This window comes from Vespula pensylvanica, chromosome 7 (assembly GCF_014466175.1).
Source record: "Vespula pensylvanica isolate Volc-1 chromosome 7, ASM1446617v1, whole genome shotgun sequence".
Lineage (NCBI taxonomy): Eukaryota > Metazoa > Arthropoda > Insecta > Hymenoptera > Vespidae > Vespula > Vespula pensylvanica.
Genome location: NC_057691.1, coordinates 2,523,128 through 2,539,901, shown reverse-complemented (window position 1 = coordinate 2,539,901; position 16,774 = coordinate 2,523,128). Strand labels below are relative to the sequence as shown.

The following is a 16,774-nucleotide window of genomic DNA, read 5'->3' as shown; positions in this document are numbered from 1 at the left end:
TCTCTCTCTCTCTCTCTCTCTCTCTCTCGAGTCGAACCTAACGTTCGATACAAAGAAAATTTGCAATTTAAATTCGCAATTATGACGTAAAGAGCGCGGACACTAATAGTCTCCGCAAGAAGAACTTTTAATTCCTCTCTGATCGGCGAGTAAAGCAATTTCCTGGTTCCTGTGATCTCATACGATGCCGCTCTCTACTCTGTTGCGTGTGTTCGATGTGCGATTTAAAAGTCGATCCGGATGTCGTGAAGTGTAGACGAAGCGTATCGGTTTGAATGAAAACGGTCTGACGACGAGTGATATCGACCTATCGAGTTATTCCACTTTTCGAATCGATCCTGTCGAGTAGTACGAACGTACGAACGTACGAACATACAAGTGGGATAAAGTTCGAGTGGAAGCAACAATAAACGGTGAGAAAGAGTAGACGGAGTGAACGGTGAAGTAAGGATGAGCTTCGTCGTAGAACGAACTACTACTTCTCTATACTGCTTATAAGTTAATACTTGTATCGAGATAGAATCGTACGCTTGAATATCGAGAACATTTTACAATATTCAAGGGATTGAAGGCAAAATAAAAAAAAAAGGAAAGAAAGAAAAGAAAAGAGGGAGAGAGAGAGAGAAACGTGAAGTAAGAAAGAAGGAACAATAAACTTTGCTTCTCAGTGAAATTCAATTTTGACGCATACCTTTGGTGAAAAAGTACGAAGGGTTTTACAGTTAGGTAGGTAGGTAGCCGCTCGAAGTAACGAAAGAAAGAAGAAAGAAAAAAGATACGTCGTCGGAAGTTGCTAAAGTTGCGAAGGTACCATCCCCTTATCTTCCACGCGATCCCTTCTCACCCTTTTCTCCATTGCTTCCATACTCCCAAGCTACACGAGACTAACACCACTTCAGTAGAGTTCACTCGCTGTCCTCTTACTCGATGGATTTTCTCCGTCCATCCGAAGTGTATACCTTCGTGTAGTTCGAAACTGCCTGCGGAATTTAGATTGCGTCATTAGGGAGACGCGGAAGCACTTGGCCGCGGATTCCGACTTTGATTGGGAAGCGGCAAACGATTTACATATTGTTTTCCTGCAGCGCCGTTGCCCCATTATCGTTACGTCAATGAAATTCGAACTTTCCTCGAATCGTGTTCTCTACCTTTCTCTCTTCTTCCCTTTGTTTATCTTCATCATCTCCTTCAGAGAGAAATTCCACCCTCGATTGCGTTTCCATCTACTACAAGAGTTTTAACGAAGAACCTGGAATTCGCATAGGAACGTGAATGAAACGCATTGAAAGAGATACAGAATATGTATGCGTGTGTGTATATGTGTACGTGTGTAAAAGAGAGAAAGAGAGAGAGGATACGAGAAGAGACGAACATTTCCATGGCTCCCACGATTTCCCAACAAAATTCAACTGTATTTTCGATCTACAGAAATTCTACCGCAATAGTTCGACCGCAACGCGATATCCACACATCCATTTCTTCTTTCTTCGCCTCTGATGACATCGATCCTATCGAATTGTGGAGAAATTATAATGTTAAATAAACGAGTCCGATCTGTACACAGCATTGTAGACCGATCATATTACTGAGCTACGAGTTTCGGCGATATTCGTCTACCACTCCCGTTTGCTTTGATTTTGCGTTGGTCTTTCTCCTGTTTTCCTTTTAAATGTAACAACGAACGAGGAAATTCATTTCGTCTGCGAACTCCTAACAACGAAGTTGTATTTATTCATCTAACTTTGTTGCAACTTCGTCAGTAACTTCAAAGAAATATATAATACAAAAATAAATATATATATATATATATATATATATATATATATAGCAATTAGAACAACAAAATTAAAAAATTTGCGGCTTAAGAAACCAATATTTATAAATCACTTTGTGATACGTGAATTAAAATTTATTATTTTTATTATTTATGAATAAAATCGTGAGCTTTTCAAATCGCCAACATTATTTAACTTAATAAATATAAACTTTGTAATCGACTATAAAATCGAAACAATTCACACTGACAAACGCACATATACATCGTTTGGTCGAACTTCTTGCAATTTTCAATTTTCATTAAATGATCTATGAACGTAAGCAAGTTATTTAAAACCGAGATATCGCGTGAGCAATTCTTATTCCTTTCATCCAAAATATAATTTCTAAAGGAATTCATGGAAGATGAATCCGAGGCAATATACGCGTAACTTCCAGCGCTGGGCCGCAAGTTGTGAGAAACTTCGCACTTTTGTTACCCTAAGATCCTCGACTGAATTATTTTGTCCCGACAGTTTCTTCTTCGTGACGAGAATTCTATCTGAATTCTGGTTTCTCTTCTATATGTGAGCTTGTGTACTACGAATGGATAAGAAATGATCGCGTGTCGCGTGTGTATGGATCTTGAAAGAGAAAGAGAGGTAGAGACGGAGACAAGAACTTAAACAGAGATGAAGACAGAGACAGAGGGGAGAGAGAAAGAGGAGTGAGAGTGTAAATGATAAGCCCCTCTGATAAGGAATGGTGGAAGCGCCTTGTTCCAAGCGAGTGTAACGTTGGCTGCAGTTACCCAGGCGCCTTATTACCAAGGGTCGACGTCGTTAAACCGAGACTATCGCACTGGGCCATCTACACTGACGGCATTTATACACGCTCATACATCTTACCTCCCAACAGAAAGGCGTTGCCGATTTTCCATATCATGTCGCGATAAAAATCTTTCCCATTCCTTTTCGTTTATTGAACCATTCTAAAAAAGAATGTCATCTTATTCTTTATTTATCCTAAATAGGATCTATAATAGCACGCATTCCAACATCGAATTGTCCTTTCATAAGAATATCGAACAAGAGAAAAGTATATTAAATAAATTAACTAACGTCAAACGAAAGAGAAGTATACAATATATAATAATACCTCTATTCGAAAGTTAATTAAACTTGTAAAAAAATACAATCTTAAAATTTTATGACAGAGAGGAGCAATTACGACAATCGGCTTTCTCCTTGACGCGTTTCTCTACAGACCAATATCGCGTGTCCAATAACGTAGAGACGGGGGAGTGAGTTTGAGGTTCTCGAGTAACGCAGACGGCGCTCTATTCGTAACCGAGACGACGGCGCGCTTCGATAGCTCGCACCTGCGACCCATTACCCTATGAATTACATCGTACGAGGACGTAGTACGTGGTAGAGGAATAGAGAGGAATGGAGACAGGGACAGAGAGAAAGAGACAGAGAGAGAGAGAGGCACCTTGCAATTCGCCATAGCCCGAAGTAGTAACACGGGCGATTGGCTTGCGAATTCGCCATCCCTTCGAGGAGAAACCCGAGAAGGAGGGTGAACGTCACGTTAGGTGTGCCTGGAGTCTCGAGATAAGCGACTATGCAGGTACTGGGTAATGTCGAGGAGTAAGAGCTAGTACGTGTGTGTGTGTGTGTGTGTGTGTGTGTGTGTATGCGCGACCATGTATATGTGTAAGAAAGAGAAAGAGGAGTAGAGGTGGAAGAAGCTGACAGATTCGAAAGCTCTATGGTGTACGTTGCTTCCTGTGCTTCGAAGGTAGTGACCAACCCTCGAGTACATACTATCCAAGGGCTCGAAAAAAACTCCTTTCATAGTTGAATTCCAGACACGATTCTCCGCTTGGTTTACCAGCTTCGCTCACTCGGTGTCAGACAGTGTAGGTAAACAGTAATCGCTCGCACGATCTTTAGATCGAAAAAGGACGTTGAACCGAGAGTAGACCGGACACATAGAGAACATTTGTATTTGAATATATACGAAACGAAATCTGTAGACAATGTTGCTTTCTAGTATATAACGTGGAACTATTGTAAAATAATATATACGGTATAGAATATATAGGAAACAGAGAGAGAGAGAGAGAGAAAGAGAGAGAGAAAGAGAATTGATAAAATTAAGATAGTGATATTATGTCCGTAGTTCAACAAAGGTGACCTATATTTTCATTATTCATACAAAAATACCTTTGTGAACTTATATGTATGGTCTAGATCCTTTGTGTCTTTACCGAGAAAAGAGAGAGAAAAACAGAGAGAATTAATACGCTTGAAATATTCTGTTAAATTGCAAGTCGTGTATGAAAATATTAGATACGTGTAAAAAAAAAAAAATAAAAAGAATTATAAATAAAAAAGTAAAAAAAAAATGTTCTTTATAACGAGCCCGCTCTGGAAATATCGTATTTGCGAATTCGTTAATGTCCAGAATCAGTGAGATAAAAAATGCTACGAATTCCAATATCCGCGATAGACTTCAATTTGAAACTACGAGAAAATTAACGAAGACCTCGTAAAATCGTTCGAACGTGATATTCGTTATTTAAAGCAAATGAAAATGAACTCGAAACGTTCGATTGACCACGTCCGAGTTTGATCGCCACGTAAGAAATTGAATTTTCAAAGGCTTCGTGTTTGAATTTACCAAGAGAAATTTCACGTGAAAGTGTCCTCCGTAAAAGAGCCTCCATTGGTATACCTTACTATCTACGAGCGCAAAGCTGGCTGCGCCTGAAGCCGGAAGATAAGAACGAACGAGAGTAAAAGAATGATGGTGATACAGGAAGAATTTCAAACACGATATAAAACACTGGAATTACATTTTCCATTTGGAACACGTCACGACGAACCATATGTATTCTCTAGTTAGATACTCGAAGGAAACGCAAATTGCCTATATGAAAAGGGGACTCGTAACGATCGTAAACTTTTCACAAACGATCAAGATTCTCGTGATATCGACCAATATCGTTCGACTTGATTTACCTCGAAAGGAACTTATAAACGTATGTATGTACATATGTACATACATATGTAGGTATGTAAGTTATAAGAACATTCGAGCAACTTTGGGGTTCGAAGGTGGGCCTTCTTTTTTTGAAATTTACCTACCCTCGAGGCAAAAGTAGATAGCTATAAGAACGAAAGAGGTAAAATAACGACAACGACGACGACGACGACGTTAGCCGAGAGAACGTAAGGCACGTCGGTGAAGTGGATGGAATAGAGAGGAGGTAAAGAGACGATGGTAAAGGAGGAAAAGGAAAAGGAGCAAGATGAGAAGGAGAAGAGGAGGAGAAGGCAGAGGAGAAGGAAGAAGCATCAGTAAAGAAGAGAAAGGTAGGATGAGAAACGGTAGACGAGATCCCCTGGGAAATCATCGGTGTCCTCTCTCGTCCTTTCTCCTTGGTCCACCTTTTCTCCTCGTCTCCTTCCTCTTCGGAAAGGATCCCTTCTATATAATATCTTACGACAAGCACCACCGAGCCCAAGCTTTCTTGGACCGTCGAACGCCATAAAGCGTAAACTCCAAGGTAATCCGTCCATCGTCAGCAAGTAGATAGAACCAGGAAAGAGAGTGTCTGACCTACGACGGAAAAGTGATCTACGTCTAGTTCGTTGATTATCGGATCGAAGCGAAACGTAAACCGGTTTTATTTCCTGCATCACGGATCTTGAACAAAAACTTTTTTCTCGCTCTTTCTTCCTGGTGATGTTAAATAACGACGGAAGAGAAACTAAAGAGCGTTGTTCATTTTTAACTTGGATTACATCCAACCTACAGATCATTATAAACGATAACGAGGTATTATATATAAGTTAACGAGGTGCAAGATGATATTCGATGTTATAATATTGGACTTACACGTAAATATCAAATACCAGATGAAAAACTTTGATATAATTGATGCAAAATCATGTTAAACGAAAAAAAAAGAAAGAAAGAAAAGAAAACAGAGGGAAAAAATAAAATGAAATCCGAGAAAATTCTTCTCGATCGGTATAACGTGATTATTTAATTCTATCATTCATTCGTTTAAATCGAAGAGGAATTCTAGATTTTCGCGAATGTGAGATGAGATGTAAAAAAGAAAAGACATAGTTTCGTATGTATTAGTGTAAAGTGAAACAGAAAAAGAATGAAAGAAAACACAGTTCGAAGTATAATATAAAAGAAAGAAAGAGAAAGAAATAGAGGGACGACCTCTCGAAATTAGGTCGTGTACCGGGTAACACGAGTGACGAGACGGAGAGTATTCGGCAGGAATTCAACCCCATTCGAGAGCTTGAGGGGTGGTAGATTTGGGATGCAACGTTTCTCTCTGTTCTATCAGATCTCTCTCTCTCTCTCTCTCTCTCTCTCTTTCACACACACATACACACATTCACGCAATTCGTGCATCCATTTTCTCTCTCTCTCTCTCTCTCTCTCTCTCTCTCTCTCTCTCTCTCTCTCTCTCTCTCTATCCATCTATCTATCTATGTATCTACCTTTCTTTCCTTTTCTATCTATCGACTAATCCTCTCTCTATCTTTTTTCTCTCTCTTTCTATCTGTCCGTCTCGCTCTCTCATATTGTCCCCTCTTTATCCTCTCTTTCTGTTCCTCTTTGACGAGGGCGCGTAGCGGACACTGTACACGACGACAAAAGGCAATCGGGGCCAATGGGCTAGTGGCGCGTACGTCGAACATTTGATTGACGTTGAAGGTGTGCCGCGGCACATTGATTGCGCTCATTGTTCCACGCGTACAGATAGCCTTGCACCTGCAGACCGACCGATCCACCAACTTCAATTTTTTTTCTCTCTCTCTCTTTCTCTCTCTCATTCTTTCGTTCCTACTCGGTACCATAAATCGTTAACATGCCCTGATGGTGATGACCTTTTGCAAACGATTTCGAATCTGCAGACAAAAGACTTGAAAATTGTTAGGTCGAGGACAAAAAGAGTAAAACAAAAAAAAGAAAGGAAAAGAAAAAGAAAAAAAATTGCCCAGCCGAACAATCTGCGCCAAAAACTGCATTTCTAGTTTACATGTCTTTGTCCTTGTATACGTATACGTATATGTATACCTTTCTCTTTCTCTCTCTCTCTCTCTCTCTCTCTCTCTCTCTCTCTCTCTCTCTTTCTTTCTCTGAAAGAACGTAATAATAAAGCGAAATACACGAATATGCGTTATCGTTTAGTCGAACAGTATGCAACTCGAAAAAGAGGACAATGGGGCTAGATGCTACGCGAAGAAATGAAATGGCTTCCAACAAAAGCAATAGAAAAATAGTAGACAAAATGGGATACGTAGAAGAAGTAGAAGAAAGGTAGGTTAGTACATAGGAAGGTAGAAAGGAAAAAATTTAAATTGGTTCTTAAAGAATATATTATTTTAAGGGAACACGAAATTGCAAGGGAATGTACGAAACATTCGTTCGTTGACGAATAAAAACGTCGTTTTCATGGTACACTTTCCAATCTAAAGATACAATATCTTTCCTTCCATTTTATCGAATTCTTTATCGCGTTACGTGGAATAATATCGCCCAATGAAGACTCGTTTTGTGGTATTCGCATCTTGGATTTATTAGATCCTAGATAACGGTTGGAACAACGGGAAAAGACACTTTAGCGAATCGATTCGGATTTGTTCGCACGTATCGTTCTAATAATTCGAACATTTTTCTTCAACCATTTCGAGAGCAACTCGCAACGTGTCTTTTTCTTTTTATTTTCCTTTTTTCTTTTTTTTCTTCCTTAACAACGACGATAAATCTAATCGCTAAAAATATTTCCCTCATTTTCTCGTACAAAGAATGAAACGACTTAACGTGCATCTCGAAACGTTTCACGGACGTTTCCATCGATAAGGACAGAGAAAACGGGAAAAAAAGAAAAAGTGAGAGAGAGAGAGAGAGAGAAAGAGGACGATCTTATGAGTTTCCACGAGAATGCACTTTCCCGGCGGATGGAAGATAAAACGTTTATTCTTGAAACAGTGGACACAGCTGGAGGCATCGCGCTAGAGATACGACTACCAGACTCCGAGAGTTTTAAGCCAGTAAAGGAACGTAAGAAACAATGAGAAAGAACGGAAAGAGAAAGACAGAAGAGAGAGAGAGAGAGAGAGAGAGAGAAGAGAGAGGAGAGAGAGAGAAGATGGGGAAAGTCTGACGCAGCTCGAAGAAAAGCGCCTTTTTGTCTCGAAAACTCGGCTCAGGCTTTCAGAGCGCTTTAAAATGGCACGGAGGTTATGCTACGAAGCACTCGCGATGCGTTGCGAAAACTGTATGAAGCTAGAAGATAGTAGAGGCAAGAGAAGAAAGAAGAGAAATGGTAAGAGAGAAAGAAAGACAGACAGACAGAGAGGAAGAGGACAAGGGATGGAACTGTAAGTTCGCCTTAACAGCGAGAAGGATGAAAATGGAGGAAGAGGTTGAAAGTTTCTCTCATATTTCCAACAATCACTCGTCCACCATCACCCTTCTTTTTCTCTTGCCATACTCGTCCCCTTTATCACCTCTCACTCCACCTGGTCCTACCCCCTCTCCCATCATCCGAACCACTCTTCCCTTCGTCGACTTTCTCCATTCGAGAAATTGAAATGACCAACGTCTCACCGAGATCGACACTTTCGTAGAAAGGATGTTCACGATTTTTATCAATGTCGGTGTATCAACTAAAATGGGACAACTGGAAATACATAGATAGTAGTTGTACTTGAAAAGCAGAACGTCTTTCGAACTAGAACGAAAAGACGAATCGGACTGCTCTCTGATCTCGATTATATGGATAGTTTTTTACATCACATCTCATTGCTGGATAAAAATCAAGCGAGAAGAATATATCTCAAAGAAAATAGTCCATTTTGATTGCACGTTCCCTTCTATCTCGGGGAAAAAGATTTTTCGAAATAAATCGTAGAAAAATCATGAGAAAGTTCTTCCTATGAAATCGGGATCCGTAGTCTTTGTCAAGAAAAACTTGAATACTTCTCCGCGAGCACGACTGACTTTCCGAAGGTTCTTCGAAACTTTCACATGGCACTCGTATAACCGTAAGATTATTCGTTCGACAGTTTCGGAAACGTCCTTCGAGGGAGTTCCGAAGCGCTATAACAGGATGGCCATAACGAAACTTTTCCCCCAACTTGTTGCCCGTCGCGTTGAAACTTTCGGAGGACGAAGGTGCACCCTGTAAAATTGGTCGTGTTCCTACACGAGAAGTTTTTAAGAAGCAGCTTTCGCTCCCTCTTAGTAGACGGCTAAACAACTTTCTCAACTTGTTGCCCGCAGCTACGTCATGCGTCATCAATGCGAAAAGAGTATCCTACGAGGACTCGTAAAATCGTTTTCCTTTTTCAACGGGACTTTTCTCCCGCCCCCTATTCGATCGCAGTTTCTCTCAACGAACTTCCTGCTACGTCTTTATTCGTTACGGATTTGATTCTGAAACCTGTAATGTCGGCTAGATCGGTTTTCTCGTTCGATAAAAATTCAACTTAATTTCAACGTCGATGAGAGAAGAGAAAATAACGTTTTGGGTTAATAGACGAGTGACCCTGAAATAGCGATACCGATAATTCGATTAAGTATGCCCATCAAGCGCCATTACGCCGAACGAGATTTAATAAACCTCGAATGTTCCGAAGGCGACGAGATCTGCATAACGAAAGTTTCTAAAAGCTTTAGCAACGCAAATGCTTCGAGAGCCGTGAATGTTTTACTCTCAGCGAGGAATGTTGTCGTTCGATTCATACGAGCATGGAAGTCGAATTCCTTTACCAAGTCGAATTCGATCGAAGGGGATGAGTACATACATAACACATACCTACACACATGTCCATAATGGTTAGTTATTGAAATATAAGACTACCAAGTTATATTGAAACGATAGAACTTTTCTCTATTCCTATGTACCTTCCTCTCTCTCTCTCTCCCTCTCTCTCTCTCTCTCTCTCTCTCTCTCTCTCTCACTCTTTCTCTTTCCATTTTCATATATCTTCCTTTATCTTCGTCGTAAGAGGACAACGAGGCTATACGCCAAGCGACAAGCTGATCTCCTTAAACTTTAAACTCGCAGCCCTCCGGAGAGATCTCTCGACTCGAGACCATCCACGGAGATGAGGTGAATATTTTAGGTGACTCGAGTGTCCTCTGAAACACGCCGACGAAACTATTCGCCGCTGCGCCCGACATGACGTTCCAAATTTATGTTTAACCGATCCGAATAAATTACAATTTTTCGAAGCAGAAAATATAAGCTAAGAGAAGTTCCATCTCCGTATCGTCCCATCTCGAATCGATGATCGCTACAGAATACGAAAACATTCACGAAGAAAAAAAAATTAAAAAATTAAAGAAGACTAAAAAAAAAAGAAAAGTATTATCCTGATAAAATATTAAATATTGAATAATTCGAACTAAGTAAGTATTCGAGTAGAACATGATTGGTTATAATATTTCACGAACAATTCCTCGAAGAAAGGAATTTTGATGATATTGAAAAAATCCCTCAGTGAAAATTCCTTTCACGGTAAGTAAGGCAATAGTATTAAAGAGATGAAAAGGAAAACTGCGAGGGAGAGACGAGTAAGATACGTTCCGTCGCTTGAATCAAATAATTGCCATTTTGATCGAGAAAGCAAACAGAAGTAACTCACTTCGAATCTAAGAAAGACGCAGGAACGATCCGGGAAGAGTCCACCAAGCATAGTTGTGAAAGTGTAAGAGGCTTTTATTCGGTCAGATTTACTCTGCTCCACCCTTTTCCTTTCCCCCTTTGGAATATGCCCTTCCTCATCCGTTCTTTTCCTCCCTCTCTTTACTCCGGACTCTGCAAATTCAATCTTACCAGCGACCTCTAGCTGCCTACACAGTTTGTTCCGCCTATTGATTCCGGCTTCGCATGCGGAGGGGCTAACCTACGCTGGACCCTTTCTCTCTCTCTCTCTCTCTCTCTCTCTCTCTCTCTCTCTCTCTCTCTCTCTCTCTTTACCTATCTACTATCTTTACCTTCTACAACGAATTTCCTTGATGATAGTAAACCCACGTAAAGTATACATTTTAATGGAAATTCGATTGCTTTCGACAACCGAAAAAAAAAGAAAAAAAGAAAAGTAAAGAAAACTTCGTAATACAAACCCAATTACAAACACAATATCATTTTCCGAATCGATGCGAAGTGACGTTTGTAAAGTAGAAAGATCAACGTCGGTCGACGGTATCTTCTTCCATTATGATAGCTCGACATCCGAATATCGTCGATTCAAAGTTCCTGTTCCACTAGAGACGCAAAAGGGTATTCTACGGGGGGATATATTTTACCAGGAATTGTAGATAGCTCTCGAGAAGGACTCGCCATTCGAGAAATTGCACGAATATAAATCACATGCTAGAAAGGTAGTTGCGAATGTCTGGTTGTAGCTGCACGTAAACGATAATCCATGCGCAATGTGATTAATAATAATTTGCTGGTCGGCATAAGCGGAACCGATTAGTCGGCTTAGCCGAGCGTTATGGTAATTGGAAGCCATTACCCGTAGAGCGTTCTCTCTCTCTCTCTCTCTCTCTCTCTCTCTCTCTCTCTCTCTTTGTCTCTCTCTCTCTCTCTCTCTCTCTCTCTCTCTCTCTCTCTCTCTGTCTGTCTTTCTCTCGCTACTCTCTCTTCCTTTTATATCGAAGAGAGCCTTGGAACTTCTATACTCTTCCTATATCCTATAATCTCTATCTTTTTCTTTATAAGATTTTATCCATTCATCTACGTCCGTTATCAGTTTCCACTATTGTTGGTCACTTGGAACGTCTAGAAACGATTGGCAACGATCGTCCATTCGGGATTCACTATCGACCTCCGAAAGTCTTCGATTTTCTAGATCGATAAGTAAATGCTCTCGGGAAGGATTCATGAAGACGGATTGACTCGAATCCAAGTTGGATAAGAGTGAGAGTAACAGAGAGAGTAAGAGTGGGGGAAAAAAAGAGAGAGAGAGAAAGAGAATGAGCGGTGAGAGGAGAAAGGGGATTTGTAGATTTCCAGGAAGAGCACGATCACGTATGGAAAGCAATGTGCTCCAAAGAAGGAAAGAACGAGACGTAGAAGGTGATTGAAAAAAATGGAGAAAGAGAGAGAGAGAGAGAGAATAAGAGCTAGGAAACCTGAAAAATCGTCGACGTGAGTCTCTAACGCATATGTATGTATGAATGTATGAATGTATGTATGTATGTGTGTACGTATGTATGTATGTATGTATATATATACCGGAGTTCCTCTCAATCCTAGTTTCTCGAGAGATCTACCGTGAGATTCGAGCCAAAGATCGCTGTAGTGGGAGACGAGGAAGGAAAAGCAGACAAGCAGGAAGAAATGCAGGAAGCGGGTAATCCTCTGATCTGCATTGCCAACGTATCTCGAGTCAAGGGTGCTTCGCATCGTTGACCGCGTTACAAATCATTCGCATGAATGCCGATCTCGCACAAGTTCGTCACTAGTTCTGTCTCTCTCTTTCTCTTTCTCTTTCTCTCTTTCTCTTACTCTTTTTCACTCATTCAATCGTACAAAAAGATAAAGAAATACTTGCGAAGGAATTTGTTTCGCCTCCACTAAAGATTTCCCTCTAGATTCCTCTAAGGACTCTTTGAAAATACGTACTTTTGAAAGACTCGGTTTCGCATATCTATTTAAACCCGGTAGAAATCTCTCGCTAAATTTCTTTGACGTGCCTTCTCGCATGACGTACGTTATATATCAAGGGAACGAGTAATTAGCATATTTTATTACGTTCGAGGTGCGAAGGGGTGGCTCCATTACCGCCTTAGCCTTTCAACGAAATGCGCGTGCGCCTGTAACCCTTTCCGGTGCGTTAAGTTACCAGAAACGGCCGTGCTCTTAAATTTTAATTAATTGCACTCTCTAATTAGACTCAGGTTCTTGGCCCGGTAAAGTGCATTGCGTTAAATTCAACGAAGAGCTAGCACCAAACACTTGCACGGAATTAGTAATTAAGTACTCGAGACAATTCCGGAAGCGAGCCAGCGTGACGGCCCTGTAATTGCTGGACACTATGGGGATTTCAATTCTCCCGCGTCGAGGATTTGCATACTTTGTGTTTTGTATGCGGCGTGCATACAATCCGTAGGTATTACGAAATTCGGCCACGACTCGAATTTCTCCCTCGAACGTCGTTATAAACGAGTTACGTCACTCCCTCGAATGTCGTTACGCGTACCACGTTTTACCAGGCCCGTCCCTTTTTTTCCCACACAAAAACCTCTACCACGCGAAATCACCGATGTTTTTCATAGGATAAATTCACCATGGTAAGCGGACGAATGTACTAGGTCGTCTCTCTGTAGAGAAAAAAAATTGAACAATGGATTGTCGTCGAATTAAAAAATCTTTGACAGAATCTTTGATAAAGTCAATTAAATTTTGAACGATTTATGTATAACGCAAGTATCGATTTTTTGTTCGTGTCGTTAGCAACAGAACAAAGGGTCGACCTAACGATAAATTTCTATATTACATCGTGGAACGTAACTTTAATCGAAACATCGTCATCGCAAAGGTGCAATAACCTAAGTAATTAGGCTAAAGTGTCTTCGCACGATGCGAGTCCCTAACGTAGTAGGATGGTGCTGACTCGCGCCTTCGCACTTTCGATCAAACCATTACAACGAAGTAGCTGCCTGATACACTCGACCGAGTATAACTTGTCCAACGTATTACCTAGCACGGTGATTGTATAACGTAACACATCGATCCGTGTCTTCTATAACTACGCGTAGCATGCTCCATTAATCGAGCCTGAAATCTAGCAAAGTCATGTCAGAATATATTGTTTGAAATTATGACTTTCCGTCGATTGCAAAAGTTTTCCGAGATTTCTAATTATAAAAGCGTACTTCCTAACAAAATAATTTTAGGAAAACGTTCGAAAAAAATAAAGAGAAAGGGGAAAAAAATAGAAACTAAATTCACTTTAATTAAAATCGTCGATAAAATGTCAAACGTTAAAAATATTTTACCACGAGTGTAACCACAATGTAACGATGTTTTCTCTTCGTTCGCAGGTGCAGCTGCTGTTGTGACATCCGCCGGTGGGCATGGTTTCGATGCACATCTACGTGGTCCGAGTTTCCTCATAGAACCACCATCGAGAGTGGAATTTTCGAATTCGAGCGGTGCCTGGCTGGATTGCACGGCATCCGGAAGTCCCCCGCCTAATATCGACTGGTCCACTGCAGATGGACATCCGGTAAATGACGTACCAACCGTGCGAAGGGTACTCAGGAATGGTACACTCGTCCTCTTACCCTTTCCGGCAGCAGCTTATCGTCAAGACGTGCACAGTGCAGCTTACAGATGCGTCGCAAGTAACTCCGTTGGAAGGGTACTTAGTCGTGACGTCCAAGTTAGAGCGGGTGAGTGCATAGAAAAAAAATTAAAAGGAAAAGAGAGAGTGAGAGTGAGTGAGAGAGAGAGAGAGAGAGAGAGAGAGGATAGGGGAAATAAATAAACCGATAACGTGTGTAGCTGCAATTAATGAAAGAGAACATCTTTCTTTAAATGAAGCTCAATATCACCAAATTATCGATTCATATTTAATTAATTAAATATTTGATTCCATTGAAATACATATTTCATCAATAGATCCAACATTTTAGAGAAAGTGTATTCGTCATCTATAACGCGAGAAAAAGAGATAGAGAGATGAATTTAACTTTTATATTCTTTTTTAATGAACGAAAGCCCCTTTACCGCTCGTACCCTTTGTGCATGCACCTATGGTATTATCGATTTCCGGAAAAGAGAGCACCGGCACTGGAGCTCTTTTATATAAAGCAGATATTAACTTAGGATAGTCGAGAGAGAAAGAGAGAGAGAGAGAAAGAGAGAAAAAGGATCACTCTAAAAAAGAGCAATCCACGCGATCGATGTTCTCACAGCGAATTTTTCTCTTCGTCTCGCAGTCAGAGTTAAAAAAACAAAAAGAAACATAAAAAAAAGAAAATAAAAAAATTCGTTTATAATTCGATCTTCAGGGCCAAAAGCTTAATCAGATTCCGCACGTACCTACTATGAACGACACAAAGAGAGAATTCGGAATGAACGAAATCTGCTAGAAGGAAGGATGCGGTCAACCTACAGCAGCATCGTTGAATTTCCACCATTTTGTGAGGCGTACAGAGAGCTCGGTGTAATTACCTCTTTAAAAAAAAAAAAAGAAAAAAGAAAGGAAGAAAGAAAGAGAGAAAGAAAGAAAAAAGAAAAAAGAAAAGAAGAAAGAAAGAAAAAAAACACACAATCCGAATGCAAATCCATGGCGGCAGTAGTGCGAAGCCAACTCGACGTTCCCTGTGCTGCCAACTACCAGCTTTTCTTCGTGGCTATAAAGTTCTGGTCCAGATGTGTGCCCGTTAATTAAAACTTTACTTCCCGGGTTTCGGCTTAACGAAAGAAATTTCTATCGCGAGGCCGACCGGTCGAAAACTATCCAGGAGTTCAAAGTTCTTGAACAGACGGTGCGAAGAGACGAAAGTCTGCCAATGCAATGGGGTTAAAGAAGAAGAAGCAGAGGAAGAGAAAGAGGAAGAAGAAGAAGAGAAGAATGAAGAGAACAAGAAGAAATAAAGGACGTTACCAAATGGAATATAGTACTTTTTAAAAATGCGCATACTTAACTACGACCTCGCGTACAACTTTCGTCTCTTTTGCTAAAAAAGAGATTAAGATAGTGAAAAGTGACAAATTTCCCTCGAGAAGATATCAGATAGTAATTAGAAAGAGTATATGTAAATATAGATATATATAGGGTACCCTATTTATATCGAAAAATTGAAATATCTCGTGACAGATTGAGTCTATCAAAAAAATTCGTTCACAAAATTTTATGCGATAAAAAAACACATCATATCAACTCTCAATTATCATATGTATACATACATATATACATACATATATATATATACATATATATATATATATATATATATATATATATAAAACATATTTCTCTCACCATCATCATCTATTATTATAAAATGTTACAGATTTGCGAATCATTAAAGAATATAATAATACAGCTGATTGCATGATGTTAGGCTATACATTGTGACCAAAGACCGAACTTCAAAAGAAATAAACTTCGTTTAATAAAACCGGTAATTTGAGAATCATGAATGGATAGAAGAAGTACGCCCTTCGCATACAGAACTATTATATCGTATTATACCTTATTATATTGTATTATAAAGCATTATACCATATTATACTACATTATATCATAGTGCAATTTATAAAATAAAATAAAAATTTTTGTAATGATTAAATATAATGTATCTACTATGTATAAATAACATGAAAATAAAAATATCTGATTTAAAAAAATATCTAATGTTCTCTTCATTCAATAACACTACATTCTAACTTATCCAGAAAACTCGTATATATACTTCGAACACTAGACAAGGTAAAAATTCTTAAAACAAATCAGGATTTCTAACAGAATAACATGATATACGAAGAGGTAGCACGCTCAATCGCATCCATCAATTAAAATATTCACGCCCATGTTAGTAAATAAAAACTATTGGTTCCTCGGAAATTCTTTCCGCGAATCAGATTTTTGACAGGATCATATGATGTACGTATTGGTGGCACGCTCAGTCGCGTGGACCAATTGGAGGATATCCGCCCATACTACAAAATACCAATTATTGGTTCCTCGAAAAATTTTCCCACAAATCAGAATTTCTAACAGGATCACATGATGTACGAAGAGGTAGCATGCTCAATTGTATCAACCAATTGAAATATTCACGCCCATGTTAGTACATACAAACTATTGGTTCCTCGAATATGCTTTCCGCAAATCAGGATTTCTAACAGGATCACATGATATACGAAGAGGTAGCACGCTCAATCGTACTGACAAATTAAAATAGTCACGCCCATGTTAGTACATACAAACTATTGGTTCCTCGAATA

General features: G+C 39.7%; 1 protein-coding gene across 15 annotated transcripts in view; it reads left to right on the top strand.

Annotated features, from left to right (window-relative positions):
* The window catches only part of LOC122630678 (Down syndrome cell adhesion molecule-like protein Dscam2), a 77,764-nt gene that overhangs the window by 33,552 nt on the left and 27,438 nt on the right, over window positions 1-16,774 (top strand). For 14 of the 15 annotated variants that reach the window (XR_006327546.1, XR_006327545.1, XR_006327547.1 and 11 more), the window contains exon 2: window positions 13,858-14,208. Coding sequence is in view for 12 of the 15 variants with exons in the window: in XM_043815447.1 (XP_043671382.1) it covers window positions 13,858-14,208 (351 nt within the window). In the remaining 3 variants the exon portion in view is untranslated. Of the gene's footprint in view, window positions 1-12,068; window positions 12,165-13,857; window positions 14,209-16,774 lie in introns of those variants that run through there. The other variant, XM_043815449.1, reaches the window with a different exon arrangement.